This window comes from Saccopteryx leptura, chromosome 6 (assembly GCF_036850995.1).
Source record: "Saccopteryx leptura isolate mSacLep1 chromosome 6, mSacLep1_pri_phased_curated, whole genome shotgun sequence".
NCBI lineage: Eukaryota > Metazoa > Chordata > Mammalia > Chiroptera > Emballonuridae > Saccopteryx > Saccopteryx leptura.
The window spans coordinates 66973177-66992145 of record NC_089508.1 but is presented as its reverse complement, the minus strand read 5'-3'; the positions used below and the strand labels follow the sequence as shown (position 1 = coordinate 66992145).

General features: G+C 42.2%; 1 protein-coding gene across 1 annotated transcript in view; it reads right to left on the bottom strand.

The window, feature by feature from the left end:
- Positions 1-312: 312 nt before the first annotated feature.
- ONECUT1 (one cut homeobox 1) overlaps positions 313-18969 on the bottom strand; it is a 46744-nt gene continuing 28087 nt past the window's right edge. The window contains exon 2 of the mRNA XM_066344538.1: positions 313-7815. Within this exon, the coding sequence (XP_066200635.1) occupies positions 7523-7815 (293 nt within the window). The 3' untranslated portion in view covers positions 313-7522. The remainder of the gene's footprint in view (positions 7816-18969) is intronic.

Genomic DNA, 18969 nt, shown 5'->3' with positions numbered 1-18969 from the left:
ACATGGTTCTCTTAGCTCCACCTTTCCTCCGGAGGAAATCCATGAGCTACTGGCTGAGGTTTACAAAGAGAATGAAAACAAAAGAAGGCAAGAATTGTCTACATTTAAAGTGCTGGAAAATCCAACATTTTATTTACTACATTTTGGTGACTACATAAATGCTGAAACATTTTAACACTGAAAAGCATGATGGCATCATCACTTGCTTTTTTTTTCTTTTTTTTCTTTTTTTTTTTGCTTAGCAAACACAGCAGATGATATTGCACGGCATAAAGTGAAAACAGTAGCGAAGCTTAAAAAATAGAAAAAAGAAACCTTAATGTGGTACAGGAAATACTCATAAACAAACCAGAGTAATGCCTAATGCATTACACTTTTTGTTGCTACACACAAAAATACAGAAGAAGCGTTGGACAGAGAGAGACACAAAATATTAGCAAACAACCATAACTGCATACAATATCATTTCGTCTGAAATGTAGATGCAACGTAGAAACTACCACTGCTTTCTAACTGACAAAGAAAATGACAGCAACATTTGTCTTTTATCAAAAATCTTCTAAGCCCCTCATGGTTAGGTTTTTTAATTCATTAATTATTTAATTATGTATTTACCTTTTCTTCCTCCCCCCTCCCCCCCCACTACTAAGGAAGAACTCCCTCTGCTCTTGGAAGATTTTCTACTCTACTGACCTTTTTTTTTTTTCTTTTTTTTTTTCTTTAGTTTTTACCTGATGATTGTCTTAGGCACCCTCCTTACATAATAAATCATCAAACTAACTTGAACAGGAAAACTGAGTCACGCTCAAACAATAGCTAAGGTCAAGGTATATTAAAAATAACAGAAGGGGAAGGGGACAGTCTGAGTGACAGGTGGGCTGACTTCAGAAGGGACAAGAAACACAGGGCGATATGAAGACGACTACCAAAACAAGTGGAAGACAATGTTTTAATGTTTATTTTGTTAAAAAATACTTGTCACTTGGTACGGACGGCATATCTAAAATGAGGCCACATGATTATGCAATTAATGCAGAACATACCACGAAAAAAATCAAGACTATCACAGAGACAGGAAATGTGACCTTGTGAATACAACTGTGCTCAGCATTTCACTGCTGAAGGTCAAAGTCTTCTCCCTCCACCATTTTCCTGGGCTTTCTGTAACTCACTGCACAGTGTTTGCATTAACAACAAATAATTAGTCAATGCTTACCAACAGAGCACTGAACAATCCTGCAACTCAGAGCAGATTTATTGCCCAATTAAAACAAGTATAAAAATGCTTCTAAGAAAATGTAACATTTGACCCAAAGTCTAAGCCCTCCTTTTCCTTCCCCACCCAAACACTCCTGCAAAATAAAATAATGTAAGTTTCTTGTAGTGAGAGGAAAACTATTTACATTTATGGATTTGTGCCATGTAGTTGAAGCAACTTATTTCAGCAACATAAAGCAAAGTAGCGGGCACTGGGTCTTCTGAGGATGCCACCAATCGACTGAGAATTATGTGTGTGCTGATCTAAATTAAAGCAGAGCTAAGAATCTGAGCAGCCTTGATGGAGGGGGTGGGAGGCAGGGACCATCTCTAGTGTGTGGAAAGCGAAACTAGTGGCAAGATGAAGTGAGAAGAAACAAATGCAAACAGGCTTGGGGTACATTCACCAGGGGACTCTCACATTTGAGGATAATTCTTCTAATTTTGGTGGGTAGGAGAATGAGAGGAATGGGGGGAATGGAAATTGTGAGGAGCAGATTCCAAGAAACAGATGTGGGGTTGGAATATGTAACTGTGAAACATTTTCCTTAAACTTAACTGGTAATTGGGGCCAAGCAGTGATGTTTTCCTTTTCCCATGGGTTGGCCAGATGGGCAGGGGCCCAGTCAGCTGCCTTATGGCCTTGACTTTCTCTGTGAGGATATGAAGCCATTATATTCTCCTTTCAGCACTGCCAAAGGAACTGTGTCTTCATGTCCTGCTCCCTGCCTTGAAGCAATTCAGAAACTTGGTGAAACATAAGAGGATTTCCAAATTCAAGTTAGCTTGTCTCTTTGAGTTTTTATACTCTTTACTTCTTATACCCGTGCGAATGGCTTAAAAACAAAACAAAACAAAAAAAACTAGCCAAGTATCTTTACAAATTTCGGTGCTTTGGAACATTACACGAGTCTTAAATTCTTTGGAATTTCAGGTCTAACCTGCAAAATAATCTTTTCTTTAAAAAAAATCAATAAGTTAAAGGAAGAACACAAACAAAGCCTTTCTTCTTTCTAAGTGACCAAAAAAAAACCCAACAACAACAAACCACCTTGAAACACTCATTTTGGCATGTACAAGTTTTCTGAGGGGGAACCTGGCAGTGTTCACAACACACATGGAAGTGCCTGCTAAGAAAAAGCTAAAGATACACACCCTGCAGTTAAGAGAAGCTCTTGCCTTCAGCTCATCTTAGCATCAAGAACTAAAAGATTGTAACATAAAGCTTTGGCCATTTGGATTCTACTATATACATTTTAGGAACTACACAGTCATAAATTAAAGCCGTGATTAAATAAGCTCATATAAAACATAATTAAATTAAAAAAAATCACAGCACATTATAGAGAAAATAGGAACCAGTTTCACAAAAAAGAGATTATATATATATATATATATATGTATATATGTATACTTTTTACCCTGTGGAAACAAATTTACTACGAAACACAAAAACTTCATAAGTAACCATCAGAAGGAGAAGCATTTCTTATTCCACTCTTGCATTTGTACACAACTCTTAACCGAAGTGGGGAACATTTCCGGAAATTAAGTCTTCCTTGAGCAACAGAGCAGTTCTGTCAAGAAAATAAACCCCAAACCGAAGAGGGGAGGGGCGGATATCCCAAACATACAAACTACAAAATAAATAAGAATTATAAAGTTTCTTTTAAAAGTAACCTTAACAATTATCAAACTAGTAAGTTCTGCCTTATCACATAGACTCTCTATACAACATAACCCTAAAACTTTATTACTATGAGGTATTTGGAGGAATTGGTAAAAGTGATGCACGGCCTGCCTGGGGAAGGGACTCGGTGAAGTGGGGGGACCTCGAAGGGGAACAAGGAGAAGGAGCTTTGGTTTATCAGCAAGAAATTGGGAGGAAAAAAGTCATCCTTTGGTATCAAAGAAAGTTTCATTGCATGGTTGCACGGAAAAAGCACCACGGTGAATAATTATTCCTTTTTTTTTTTTATTTTTTCATTAGTGGCCTTTCTAAGAGGCTGAGGTATTCAAAGAGTATAAGGTGAGAGAGGTCAACAGCGGTTTAACACTTTGGTTCAAGCAAGGCACTCATCCTAGGAGTTTACAAAGTTTGCAACATGTTTGCCTAGAGATTTACAAGTAGAACTAGCAGTAATAAGAGTAGTATTTCCTAATGTTGTTGTTGTCGTCGTATCATTATTATTAAGAATGAAGACAAGTTTACACACTGAGTGAAGAGTGAGGAGGGCGGAGGAGGTGGGAGAAGGGACGGGGTGGAGTTCCCTCTGCAGACTGAGGCCGTGCATGAAAATATCTTTGGTATTCTTTGGTATCATATCAATGTGATTAAAATCACCAATGGAAATTGAGTGAGGTAGCGTCTTTGGTTCACACTATAAATAGTAGATCTTTACTTTTTTTTTTTTTTACACGTGAAAGTAGCTATTTCTTACCTTCTGCTTCTTTGTCCTTCCTATTTAGGAAATAGTTACCAAATGCACTGTAAAGCTAACCACACCACAAGAATAAATCCAGAGGCCCATTGCATCTCAAAACGGCCTCCGGTGTTTTGAATGCACCCTAAACAACTAGATAGGAAAGGGAGAAGTGCTTTCTCTTTGTTTGCTAAATGCATAGTTTTCATCCTTTATGTACAAAGAAGGGAGGACCTTTTTTTTTTTTTTTTTTTTTTTAAGGGAAAATGCCTTTATAGCTCCTGTGAAAATGTCCTAGGACTCTTTGGTATAGCAAAGTTTGCATTCAACCTGCAAAGATGGGTCATTCACCTGTGGTAGGCAATGGGACAGGCATGAGTCTAAACGTAGCATGGTGCTTTTGCTTTTTTTTTTTTTCCTGGAAAATTAACAATGCTTTTTGGGGGGATGGGGGGCAGAGTGAGTGACATGTTCAGTTAGGACTTCTGAATTTCCCCGCACATTTTCTTTGATTTTTGGGGTCTCTTCCAGCTGCATCCAGGGATGGGAACACTCAGTTCCTGACATCCAGAATTCTTTCACCTGAACATTTACTGAAGCCTGGGCTTCTGGGCTGTCCAGACCGTCCACTCTTTCCCTCGGCTCCCTTTCAGGGAAGCTTCTGCGTGTGAGAGGACATAAATGATCTATTGCCAAAAAACAGGCTAACTTCCATTCTACCAAAACCAAAACAGAAAAAACACAAATCAAAACGTGTTATTTGAAGTGCGGTTTTGGAATAAACAAACAAAAGAGTGAGCTATCTTTTTAGGTGAATTTTGTTCAAGGACTGAGAAAAGATGGGTGGAAAGTGGCATGTGGCCTGCTCGGTTTTGGTAGGTTTAGAACCTGAGGCATAAATGAACGCTATATGAAACAGGAACGGAAGCATTTTCTCTCTATGTGACAAGTCAGAAGCAAAACAGAATCAGTCATACATGATGGAACAAGTGTATTGCTTGTGAGAAGCTGAGTTTGTCTGTTATGATTTCTAAGAAGCAGAGGTTGTGAAGATGCTTAAACAGTCAAGTAAAAAAATTGTTTTTCAGGCTCGGATTTGTGCATCTGTTTATGAGAAAATATATCTCTAGGCCCTGAAATTGCATGTGGGTGCACATTCAATGCTGGTATAAAAATTATCTTTGGTGTTAGCAAATAGAATCACTGGTTATTTTTCAAAAAACCATTGTGGTGAGAATATTAAAAATGTAGCAATCTTTGAGACTATGTCTACACAGTACCAAAATAATTGGTTGAAGACTTAAACTGTAGTTAGATTAATTTGACAGGGTAATGTAGTAAAAACAAAGCAAAAAACATGGTTGCCTAATTCAACTTTTGTTTTCCTTGGGGTATTGAATTTGGTAAGATTGGTTGTAGACACAGCTTGAATTTCCCTGCATTTAAAATTCTCATGTTTTTGAATAAATAAGGCTTTCCTCACTCCTAAATTACAAACACATTATATAGCTGTACTCATGGACACCTCTATTTCTGGAGAGAGAGAAAAAGGTAATCAGTTTTTTTCCTTTTAGTTTATGTCATTGACAACATTAAATTTTAAGCAAATCTTGGAGGGTGGCCATTTAAACAGTCTCTTTTAATAGCTGAATTGTAATTGTGCCATTTTTAGAAGGAAAAATTTAAGCTGGAATTTGGGGTGAGATAAAGAAAATAGTGTGTCAAGGCGAATGCGCTGTCTCATTACAGGGGGACTCTGTTGGTTTCCTTTCCTCATTCTACAGCAGACGTGAAGGAGACACAGATGGCTGAGTGGTTTTGTTTCATCTTTCCAGGTGCCTGCCTTTTCTAGATCGAGACAAGATGTTGAGATTTTATTCTGAGGAGTTAGGTCTTATTTTAAGACAGTTTAATTTTTTTTTTTTTTAGCATTTTAATGAATCTCAATAAACAACTTATTGTTGAGATAACATTTAATTTTATATTTCTAGTTAGATGTGCTAATTAACTAAGAATACCCAGTTCTTTACCTAATAGTACAAAAGACATTCCTTTATATAAGTGACACCTCAATGGAATTTAGAGAGAATTTGGGGGGAAAGCAAGTGATTCACTTGGGTGCTGTTAGTACAACTGTATTATTATTATTATTATTATCTGCCTTGATCTCTATAGCCCTGGTTTACTGACTTGGGAAAATAGAAATTTAAATTTTTACTTTTGGAGATTCAGGTCTAGTTTTTCTCTGTCCCTGTTAGAGTGGTATCTATGTTATAAAACTTCCAGTTTAAAGCAGTAGCAAGAAAGAATGTAGTACACTTTGGAGGCTATGCTTAATGAAATAAATAGCTTAAGACCCACAGAACCCAAAGTCTTATCTGCCACTAGGATTTGGGTGTTGTCTATGTTCCACCATTTCTTGGTTGTACCTGCTATTTCTATTGATGTCCAAGTCATAAAAATGGGATTAGCAACACAATCAGTTTGATTATTAGACTAATTACAAATATTGGATAGTTCATTTTAATTCTACTGTTGGTCTGCTCTCTTTGTGTGTTTGTAAAGTATTTTAAAAAGGTATTTGGTGTCAAATGCATAGAGCAAATTTGTCAAATTAACCTACGTATGGAGTCCTTTTTTTCATGATCTTTTTACTAAAAAGCATTACTTTGAACAAATTTTCTAATTTAGTTACCTGTTCTGTTAAAGTTAGTTTTCTAGTTTACAAGTGGGATCCTACTTTGTAAGAATCCCAGGTTTTTTCAGCTATAAACAGACTCTGGAATCATGTTTATATGTTCACTTCAGTGACGTTTATGGATCCCGAAAGGCAGGGTGCCGTCTGGATGTGTATGTACACTGTGTTGGCCTCTCTGTTGTGGTATTAATTGCTTCCCTGAAGCTACATTCTTTCTTGACAGTTCTGAAAATGAGTATTTCAAATGTTTCAAGAGTCATAAATAATAGTCATGATTCTACGTGGCATGTGTGTTACAGCTAGATCAGTTCATACGTATAACTAACTTTACATAGTATCTTGTGTAAAAATAGCTTTGGTTATTAAAATCATTGCAATAAAATACCTGCACTATAATATTGTGTTCTTTGGTACCTAGGTGATTTTTTTTTTAATGAATGGACTCTTGTTTCATTTCTTAAAAAATAGCTGAACATTTCTTAACAAACAAAGAGAATGCACTAGTTTAGGTGTCATTCAAATTTTCTTTGCTGGGTTTGAATCTGCATTTAGGTTGCGGGCCTGGCAGGTTCAAACAATAGGCTAGACGAGCGAAATCACACTCTTAATCCAATGAACTCAGACAACCCCACACTGTTGGTTGCACTCCTACAGTACAATCCTTCCTGAAGACCAGCCCTGCCTAAGTCCCTAACCATTGGTGGTGTGTGTGTGTGTGTGTGTGTGTGTGTCCATGCACGCACCCACACAGTACTGAGACACCATACACCTTCATAGCGTGGTGGAACAGATAAGAAAGTCTGATCTTAAAAGATGTCCACTCAATGGCTCAAAATCACTTATGCTCCAAACCACAGAGCAGCCAAGCACAGCGAGAATGATCCTGGATTGAAGGTGTGAGATCCAGTGGTGTTTTCCCGCTTGTAAGTTTTCTTGCCAAGTTGTTGTCCTGTTGAAGTGTGTGTCTCCGAACAAAGTCAGAATGCAGGTGAGCTAAGTCTTTGGTTTCTTTGGACTATAAATAACACTTTTTTTTTCTTCAAATATTTCTAAGTATAAACCTGCTATCCTGAGGTCCTGGTCTTTTAAAAATTATTTTTTATTTAAAGCTTTTCCACCGAGGTTTTAGTTCGTGGTTATTCCTTCATGCTTTGGTACAAGTGCTTGATGAAGAAGATGAGTTGCCTGAAGTGGAGCTGCCTTCGTCCTGCCATTTGTCCAGGCTCCTCCTCCTCGCATTCATGAAGAAGTTGCTGACGGTGCTCAGCTCCAGCCCCAGCTGCTGGGAAATGGTGATTTGTAATTCTTTGGATGGACGCTTATTTTCCTTGAATATTGCATGTAGAGTTCGACGCTGGACATCTGTGAAGACCAGCCTGGGCTTTTTGGGTGTGTTGCCTCTATCCTTCCCATGTTCTTGCTCTTTCCTTTTGCACGCTGCAAGGAAACACAGAGGCTGTTAGAACAAGTTGCCCGGGAGGACACAGAGGGGCAAGGCAGAGCCAATAAAGTGTGTTAGCCATTCCTCTTGTCTGCTTTCTGTCTGCTGACCTCTGACTATGGCACCATGGCAGGCTAGGAGGGAAGTGTGACAAGATGATGGGGGATCAGGAGGAGGGGGAGTTCAGTAAGTCCTGACTTTGAGGCTCCGACAGTACCTCCATTTTGTCTGTGGTAAATCAATTAGCCCCATCTGGCCCTACAAGTCCGCATCTGCAGAATATAGGGTTTGGGCTAAACAAACTTATTGTTAGAATTTTTTAAATCACCATCTGCAAAATGGATGTAGGAATACCTACCTGGCTGGGTTGTGGTAACGGCATAGGAAATAGTACATATAAAAGTTCATGTTAAAAAAAAAAGTTCACGTTAACTGACATGCTTTACACACACAAAGTCTGGTCAGCTGGAAGTGGTGGCCACTCTCAAAGGGTTTATACCAGGGGTCTCAAACTCACGGCCTACGGGCCGCATGTGGCCCACCGAACAATTTTGTGCGGCCCGCAGACTAATCCACGAAGTTCAAAATATTTTGGATAAAATTAAGTAAGCCTAGGGGCCTACTTGTATTTTTCACTTCTCTAGCATCCTAGCTAGATATTAGCTTAGTTAACAGCAGTTGTGATGCGAACTACAGTTTCTGGTCGTTTTGTGACACTGAGTCAACTGCATGTACGATTGTGCTTGTTGTACTGTTATTTTTTGTTTTCAACTGCAGTGAGAAAAGTGTTGTGTAACAGTTGCCTTTTGTAGACCTAGTGCGGCCCGCCGAACGGCTGTGATCTTGCTCTGTGGCCCACATGCTGAGTTGAGTTTGAGACCCTTGGTTTATACAGTCGAGAACACTAGAAGCCTAATTGAGAGTCTGAAAATAAAAAGAAATTGCACTGGGTTCCCTTCTGACCTTTGTTTTCTGGTGTATGTAAGAAAACTGTAGGCAGTGATCTCTCATGCCCATCCATCAGCCTTCCACTGATTCGCTGGTGGAACCAGGACTTGTGGAGAGGTGATGGCTGCTTCCTCACCATGGGGACCAAACCTGTCATGTTATGAATATTCACCTTTAGGGTCTCTCTGAGCCTCCATTTTGCTCTTCATGAAAGACCAGATCTAGGAGTTCCCTTCTGCCCTCACCCCATCTCCCACTGAGAAGCTCCCTTCCCTGCTCATGTTTCTTGGTCCCCATATCCTGAGGCTGCCTCTTGGCTGTGAGAGCTGTTTTGGAACACCATCCCAATGTGGCCCTCGGCTCCCGGGGTTTGGTGCTGGATCAGGGTCTTTCCTCATCTCAGATATCACACTCCTCTTTCTAGCCTCACACGGCTCCCTGACTTCCACCTGCCAAAGGGGCTTTATGGGATATATTGCTAACAACACCCTCGCCCTGCTCCCCATTTCCACCATCACTCATTCCCTACAGCCATCCCCCAATCACAGTACAATCCAAGTGAAAACAGTGCTCCGGTTATGCTACAGCCATTTTCAGACCAGGCTCCTGTGCCCGGACTCTAATCCGGTTGCTGCCTCTCATCCTCCCGCCGAGACCATTCTGGAGCAGCCACTGTGCTCTGTGTATCTCTCCGGTTGTACTCTGACATGAGCTCCAGCCACAGGGAGAGGCAGGTAGGGCATCTTCCTGGTGGAGACAGGGACTGTTACCGGTTCATATCCCCTCAGACCTCCAGCGGGCTGCCTGGCCTGTTGCTATCTCTTCCTCCAGCTCCTGGCTCTCTCTAGTCTGGGTTCTCAATTCCATAGAAGATGGTTCACTAGCTCCCGCAAGATGCAGCCTCTGTGCTCTCCCCAGGGAGCCCTGCTCCTCTGCCTGCCCCTACTTTTCATTCCTGAGTGGTCCCGATCCTGGATTTCTGAGTCCCCCTAGGTCTTAAGTATCCATTAGCACAAATTAGCTCAGCAATCAGATCAGCTGAAAAGCTAATGGGTGAAGGCTGAAGAAGCCTCTAGTCTTTGGAGTCCAATCTAGGGGTATCCAATTTTTTAAATAAACTATATGCTACTTAGTAAAAAATGATTTGAGTATATACTCCCTAATACTATTTATAAATTATACGCATGTGTTACTGTACTACACTATTATGAACATTATAAAGCATACACAAAATATAGAAAATTTTTAAAGGGGTAAAATAAAGACATAGAAATTCTCTTCTACAGATGAACCAGCCTGCCCAGACCTTAGAGTGCATTCACCCCCTGAAGGAACCACTGATCCAGTCACAGAAAATACAGGGTAAGAATTTCAGAATGAACATGAGGGGAGACCTCAGTCACAAAAGACAGATTTTTGGGCAAGTCAGATACATGGTACCTTTCATAACACATCCCGTAGGTTGCTGGCTACAACATGATGGGGCAGCCTCAACATAATGGGAAGTATTTATTAATCTGCACAATGTTAAGCACTATATACCAAACCAGCTGAATTTTCCCAAATAGAGTTCCTTCCTCCAGGGATCTACAGCTCTCACTGGACAACTAGATTAAGTCCCTGAAAATGATAGCTGACTAGACCAAAAACTCTAGTTAGAGTCAGCCCATGTAGACGTAGCTTTATACAATCTGATGCACAAGGCTGATTCATTCATTCACACTCCAAAATGAATATAACACAGATTTTGCTCTTAAGGAGGTCAGCCTTGTGGTCATGTAAAAAAATAACTGCAAGAAAAAGAGGACGCCTGACCAGGCGGTGGCGCAGTGGATAGAACATTGGACTGGGATGCGGAAGGACCCAGGTTCGAGACCCCGATGTCACCAGCTTGAGCGTGGGCTCATCTGGCTTGAGCAAAAAGCTCACCAGCTTGGACCCAAGGTCGCTGGCTTGAGCAAGGGGTTACTTGGTCTGCTGAAGGCCCGTGGTCAAGGCACATATGAGAAAGCAATCAATAAACAACTAAGGTGTCACAACGAAAAACTGATGATTGATGCTTCTCATCTCTCTCCGTTCCTGTCTGTCTGTCCCTATCTATCCCTCTCTCTGACTCTCTCTCTGTCCCTGTAAAAAAAAGAAAAAGAAAAAGAGGACACAGCATATTACCTCTGTTTGAGGATATTAAGGAAGGCATTGCAGAGGAGGGCGTGCTTATACTGGGCCCTACAGGGTGAATAGGAGTTGGCTAGTGAAAGAAGTGGGACAAACTCATACTCAGCAGGGGGAGCAGCATTTGTGAAGGATTGATAAGTATTAGTAGATTGGTATTGGTGGGGCAAGAGTGCACCCAGGAGGAGAGTTGTGGGAGACAAGGTTTCCCAGGTAGACAGAGATCAGAACTGAATTGTCTTTAGACAAGGAGGAATTATTGAAAGGTTATGAGTACAGGTGTAGTGTGATTAAATTTGGGTTTAGACAAACTCTTCTGGTGGTGTTATGGGGGGTGTATTAGAAAGCAGCAAGATTAGAGATAAGGATGCTCTGGTAATCCACCCCGACCCCCCACAGGACTAAGGCACTCATTCTTCCACCTGGCTGGTGGCTCTCTGCTGAGGTCCATCTGGGAATTCTTTGGCCAAAGGTTATGGCACCCTGAGGTGTGGTGGGGGACTGCCCATATCCAGCTTGTGTGTGTGTGGGTGAAGATGGGTTGGTATGGATGGTGGAGGTTGAAAACAGTGAGAATGTGTTGGTTTAAGATCCCCCAACCACAGCCCTTGCATCAAGTTGGGACAGCTCTGGAGGGTCATCCAGTTACAGAACACCCCGTAGGACAGATTGAGGCTATTCTTACAACTACATTGAAGTTCAACATCTCCCTCTGCTTGGTTTTACCTCCTCCACCCCACCCTGCACAGTGGTTATTCCCCATAGCTTTCTCTTATACCCTTCCTGAATGCAAGTTGCAGAAATCCAGAGTCTTTTCCCCAGAAAACCTAACTTAAGAGGAAACCATTAGAAAACCAATGTAGTGAGGACCACAAATTAGACAATGTCAGTTAAGGATAGACTATAGGGAGCAAATTCAAGAGCTTCTTGGAAGGCAGAAAGAATCAAGAGGAGTTACTGACAGCTTCGCTGGGAGGATGGTGTTCAGAACATCTCCCAGGTTTTTGTTTGGACAGTAGTAATGGGGCAATTAGAAAATACAGATAAAGAAATGAATTTTATGAGGGCAGTAATCACTTCTATGTGGGACAAACTGCATTTGAAGTAGTTGTTGGATGTTCTGTTAAAGATCCCCAATAGTGGCCTGACCTGTGGTGGTGCAGTGGATAAAGCGTCGACCTGGAAATGCTGAGGTCACCGGTTCGAAACCCTGGGTTTGCCTGGTCAAGGCACATATGGGAGTTGATGCTTCCTGCTCCTCCCCCTGTTCTCTCTCTCTCTCTCTCCCTCTCTCTCTCTCCACTCTCTCTCTAATAAAAATGAAAAAAAAAAGATCCCCAATAGTTAGTTGACCGGCAAACAGCAGGATATATGGGGTCTACCCCTCAGGGGAGAGATCTGGACTAGAAATAGAAACTGGGAAGTCGTTAGGACTCTAGATGGTAAATTACACAGAACACATGTTGTTGGAAAAGTACATAACTGAGCGTTGGGTGAAGACTCAACATATTTATCATTCAAAAGGTAGAGTGAAGGGAAATCACAAAGATAACTATTTGCCACCTAATCAGAACGTATGTTTGAATGACTTCCGTCTTGTCCTCAGCCTCTGGCAGGACTGAATGGGCTAAAGCTACTGTTGAGCCAGCATTTCTCAGATGGCACCAGAGGAATAAACACGTCTTAGACAGGGGTTTCTTGAAAAGATGGTTTGTAGGTCAAGTACATTTATAAAATCCTACTACTGTATATATAGCCTCCTTCACAAAATTCATAATATGTGTTTGCACATGTAATTCTGTTTCGCAAATTTTCTCAACCCCAGAATCCTTTGTGTTGAGACTATCTATGTCTCATACAATTCTGGTGTTGGGGAAACGCAGTTTGGAAGTTCCGGGCCCCAGCTCTCAAGCACTGCACACAATGTCAGAACTTGGGAAGTAAGATTCCCCTAGAGCAGAGAGCAGGGCTGACTTGTTCTGTATTCCAGGGCCTCCTGGCATAGTACCTGACTCTGAGGGGAGTTCAGTACCCATCTGGACACTGCAGGGAGTGTCTGTGACTAAATGCGTGTGGTATATCTAGAAAGAACTCTACGCAGAAGCTGAAGTTGCTGAATAAGAAAGCAGAGATAGCCTGACCTGTGGTGGCGCAGTGGATAAAGCGTCGACCTGGAAATGCTGAGGTCGCCGGTTCGAGGCCCTGGGCTTGCCCGGTCAAGGCACATATGGGAGTTGATGCTTCCATCTCCTCCCCCCTTCTCTCTCTCTGTCTCTCTCTCCTTCTCTCTCTCCTCTCTAAAAATGAATAAATAAATAAATAAAAATTAAAAAAAAAAAGAAAAAAAAGAAAGCAGAGATATTGGTAGAATAGCGAGTGGACTAAAGTCTGTTGAAAGTCCCCGGGTGACCCCAACAAGGAGGCTAAGAGGAGCTACCCTTAGAAATAAAATCATACTTTCAGAAGCTTGTACAGAACTATAGTCATTAGGACCGTTAAGAGAATATGAATGAAAGCAATGATTTGGAATCTCCATGGAATTCATTTCAGGGCACAGATCACCTGTTAGGTGGGAAGCCACCAACTGGGGTCATGAGAGTCCACAGTGTGCAAGGCAGAGAAAGAGAGAGAGAGAGAGAGAGAGAGAGTAAGGAAGTGCAAATGAAGCATGACAAGATGTACTGCTGCTTAGGGAACAGCAATGTGTGTATTTTAGGTGAAAGTTTAGGTGTTTTATTTTTGGGACAGAGACAGAAAGAGAGAGACAGAGAGAGGGACAGATAGGGATAGACAGACAGGAAGGGAGAGAGATAAGAAGCATCAATTCTTTGTTGTGGCACCTTAGTTGTTCATTGATTGCTTTCTCACATGTGCCTTGACCGGGGGGCTACAGCAGAGCGAGTGTCCCCTTGCTCAAGCCAGCGACCTTTGGGCTCAAGCTTGTGACCTTGGGGTTTCGAACATGGGTCCTCTGTGCTCCGGTCTGATGCTCTATCCATTGTACCACCACCTGGTCAGGTTGAAAGTTACACTTTTTGTGTAAGAATACAGTTTCCATGAAAAATAGACAAGTATTGGCCCTGGCCGGTTGGCTCAGCGGTAGAGCGTCGGCCTGGCGTGCGGGGGACCCGGGTTCAATTCCCGGCCAGGGCACATAGGAGAAGCGCCCATTTGCTTCTCCACCCCCACCCCCTCCTTCCTCTCTGTCTCTCTCTTCCCCTCCTGCAGCCGGGGCTCCATTGGAGCAAAGATGGCCCGGGTGCTGGGGATGGCTCCTTGGCCTCTGCCCCGGGCGCTGGAGTGGCTCTGGTTGTGGCAGAGCATTGCCCCCTGGTGGGCAGAGCGTCGCCCCTGGTGGGCGTGCCGGGTGGATCCCGGTCGGGCGCATGCGGGAGTCTGTCTGACTGTCTCTCCCCGTTTCCAGCTTCAGAAAAAAAAAAAAAAAAAAAAAAAATAGACAAGTATTTATCATAGAAGTGGATTTATGGGAAGAGGATTTCTCTTATTTGTTAAAAGTGATACTGGAGATGACCCCTCATGAGTCACCTTCTTGAAGGTGGGCAAGGAAATACATTTTCAAGTTGCAGTGGAAAAGTGTAACGTGGGCTTTCTCAGACAGGTGACCGTGACCTTTATAGGTGACATCACCCACGGAGAGTCCTATGTGGGAGGCAGAAGTAGGCATGGAAGGTGGTAAAAGGCAGAGCATGGCTTTGTGCACTACAGAACAAAAATTATAGAGAAGTTTTTTAAAAGGCAGCACATAAGGATGTGGGACAAGGACAGAAGCTTTCATTTTCAAGCATACTTGGGCCTGTGCTTTATCCACAGTTGGCAAGACAGAGCCAAGGATATATTTTTTTTCCAGAGACAGAGAGAGAGTCAGAGAGAGGGATAGAAAGGGACAGACAGACAGGAATGGAGAGATGAGAAGCATCAATCATTAGTTTTTTGTTGTGCATTGAGACACCTTAGTTGTTCATTGATTGCTTTCTCATATGTGCCTTGACCGCAGGCCTTCAGGAGACCGAGTAACCCCTTGCTCGAGCCAGCGACCTTGGGTCCAAGCTGGTGGGCTTCGCTCAAGCCAGATGAGCCCGCGCTCAAGCTGGCGACCTTAGGGTCTCGAACCTGGGTCCTCGCTCTATCCACTGTGCCACCATCTGGTCAGGCAAGCCAAGGATATTTTAAGATATATTAACTCTGCAGGATCTTGAAAGATATTTTATGAACAATGAGTTTATGAGGTTAGTTCATTTAGGAAAGGCTGAGTTAACTGATGATTAAACAAGCTTCTTTCATGCAGGACTTCCCAGAGCCTTCAATATGCTAACAGGCACTGATACTTTCTAGTGTGTGGAGTCTCCCAAACTTATTTGATTAAGAAACTATTTAGAGAATTTCTCTCAAGAATGGCATTACTTAGAACAGTGTTTCTCAACACGCGGTTGGCAGACCCATGATCATCTGTGAACTGTTAGTGACCTGAAGCAAGACCAGTACAGAGAATTGAGAATGAGCAATTAGAAATGTTTGTGGCAGTTTGATGTTACTGCAACATTCAAGTACGTGATTTTTTGTTCTAGTAATACATTTTTTATGGTAGTATCAAGAGTATTGGTCCAGGACAGATGGACGTGAGAAACAAACAACTAGTCCTTCACTACATAGAGCTTAAGAAGCCTTTATAAAACATAGAGTACAACAAAATCCAAGAATCAGCTATCAGCCAAGTGTTCGTGTAACCAACTTACTGTGTATCCATTTTTCTGATTTAATGACATGAAAGACTTTACAACATCTATACTGCTGATTGAGCTGTAGAAAAGTCTGCCAAGAACTTGTCTAGGAATATGTGGGCACAGACATATTGGCCTGGAAGACATTTATAAAGCTAGATCGATTTACAACACAGATTCTCAGGGGAACCTGGACTGAGAGGACACAGACTCAAGTTCCTGTTATTTTTTTTTTTTTTTCTACAGAGACAGAGAGAGAGTCAGAGAGAGGGATAGACAGGGACAGACAGACAGGAATGGAGAGAGATGAGAAGCATCAATCATTAGTTTTTTGTTGCGCATTGCAACACCTTAGTTGTTCATTGATTGCTTTCTCATATGTACCTTGACCACGGGCCTTCAGCAGACCAAGTAACCCCTTGCTCGAGCCAGTGACCTTGGGCTTAAGCTGGTGAGCTTTTGCTCAAACCAGATGAGCCCGCACTCAAGCTGGTGACCTCAGGGTCTCGAACCTGGGTCCTCTGCATCCCAGTCCGACGCTCTATCCACTGCGCCACCGCCAGTCAGGCAAGTCCCCGTTCTTTAAGCATACATACATGTGTGATATTGGACTCATACTTCATCTTCTTTGAGCCTTAATCAGCTGCAAAACAGAGGACAACAGTCTTTTTTCCTCACATGATTGTAACAAGCATTAAATAAGATAATATATGTTGAAGTAATCATTAAAACCTTTAAGGAGTATTCTAGTTGTTTGCAAATTAGTTTTCTGATGCTTTCTTCCTTCTTTAGTCAAGGTGCAAGTATAAATATGGAATTGACACAGCAGTTGGAATCTGCTTTGTCTCTAGCTTGTGGTATGAACTTGGACACATCACTAATTTCTTTCTCTGCTTCCTTTAAATGAGCAGGCTATGTTCCAAGGCCTTTGTGGGTACGAAAGCCCTGTGAGTCAATGAACTCATGGCTGCAGAATCTCTTGGTTTCCAAAGTCTCTTTAAAAACTTCCAAGAGAAAAAACAAACAAACAAAAAAAACTTCCAAGAGAACTGCAGTCTGTCTTTCAGAATATATACTCACAATGTGTACTATCCCATTGCATCCTGTGAGTTTTAATGGATATGGCCAAGGGCAACCGTTGCCTGAGCAGTGAACTCCTGGACATCTTCTTCATCCTTATGGCTTCTCAAAAAATAGCAGGTATTGGCTCTGCAGGAACATCAGCCAGTTCTGCTAATAATGCAGATGCACGTGCATCTGAATGAAGGTGATAAAACATAAACTCATGTTCCTCACAGGTACTTTTACTTTTTGAATTTATGAGCTTTATAGAAGAAAAGACCCTGCACACAGTTCAGCATTTGCCTTCCAAGGACTCTGAGCTATTCAATAATAGTTAATTTGCATGTTTATTGAATTTCTACATTTTTATTAAAACTGTAGGACAATTTATTTAACTTACTTCCTGACAGACGTTCTTAGTCTGTTTGTCCCAGAGTTGGCTGCTCCACATAGGGTAGAATCATGGATTAGAGGTAGGCTGACTTCTTAGGGGCAGTGCAGCTGTGTGTGTTGCAGTGTGTACTCATTAAAAGTGCACTGAAGGGCTCGACCAGGGGAGGCACAGTGGATAGAGTGTTGACCTGTGACCCTGAGGACCCAGATTCAAAATCCCTAGGTCTCCAGTTTGAGCCCAGGCTCATCCAGCTTGAGCTCAGGGTCACCGGCTTGAGTGTGGAATTATCAACATTTGAAGCCCAAAGTCGCTGGCCTGAGCAAGTGGTCAATGGCTTGGCTTGAGTTCCTCCTTCTCCTGTCAATTTATGAAAAGCAATCAATGAACAACTAAAGTGACTCAACTATGAATTGATGCTTCTCATCTCTCTCCCTTCCTCTCTATTTCTCTCTCTCTCTTTCTTGGAAAAGAAAAGTACACTAGAGTCCAGGTATAGTCAGAGTGTTCTCCATATTCTTGGTTTATGAATTGTCAGAAATTTTGGGTTCTGGTGTGGGCTCTGTCATTAATTAGCTGAATGATTAGATTAAATTCTTTAACCAAACTAAGTCCAGGTTCTTTAATTATATAATGAAGGGACTGGGCTAAATAACTTACAGTCCTTCTGGGTACAGCTCTATAACTAGATGTGTGTCAATGCTTTCCACTCTAGGGGAAGCAGTTGGCAGGACAGACCCCATCCAGGACTGTTGGTTTCTGCATTGTAAACAGGCACCTGGAGAAGTGTGAAGGTTGAACTATTAATTCTAGAATTGGCTGGTCCACCCTTCCAGCCCATGGCCCCAATATCATGTCCAATGATGCTGGCTTTCTCCTGGCAGGCCGAGATGGGGTGGGATTGAGGAGAGAAGGCCTTGGGGGCAGAGCACCTTCAGATGGGATAGGAAGGAGAAGAGGATCTCTTTGTTTAGTAAACAGTATTGACAGAAAATGGACTTCATACGTTGAATTATTCTTAGACAATTTGTAAAGGTCTTTTATTTTTCATTTTATTTATTTATTTATTTGAACAGAGACAGAGAGAGAGTCAGGATAGATAGGGACAGACAGACAGAAACAGAAAGAGATGAGAAGAATCAATAATTAGTTTTTCCTTGTGACACCTTAGTTGTTCATTGATTGCTTTCTCATATGTGCCTTGACCATGGGGCTACAGCAGACTGAGTAACCCCTTGCTCGAGCCAGCAACCTTGGGCTCAAGCTGGTGAGCTTTTGCTCAAACCAGATGAGCCTGCGCTCAAGCTGGCGACCTTTGGTCTCGAACCTGGGTTCTCCGCATCCCAATTTGATGCTCTATCCACTGCGCCACAGCCTGGTCAGGCTGTAAAGGTCCTTTAGAAAACTCAAGCTTATGTTAGTTACACGAAGGAGGAATAAGAAAAGTAGGTTTTTTTGGGGGGTGGACCCACATACAGATAAGTAACAATCAGTGGTTGGCATACTTCCAAGAAGCTGTGGTATATCTGACAGAGTAAGATGGAAATGGAGCCAAATGAATGGAATGTCCATTGAGCACCCAAAAACCCTCTCTTGACAGCTGAAACTGCTTTTCAAAGTATACTCTACGGGACAATATATCTGAAGGAGCAGGCATGCAAATAAGACAGATTTCAGTAAGACAGAGAGGGGTCGGGAGAAATGGAAAGGGAGAACTATGGAAGTGAACGTGGCAGGTCTGCCCCTGAGTCCACTTTACAGGCCACTGTGAGAGCAACGAGCCAGCGGGTGGGCCACAGCGGCTTCAGGATTACAGCCCGGACTCCAGGACTGCAGAG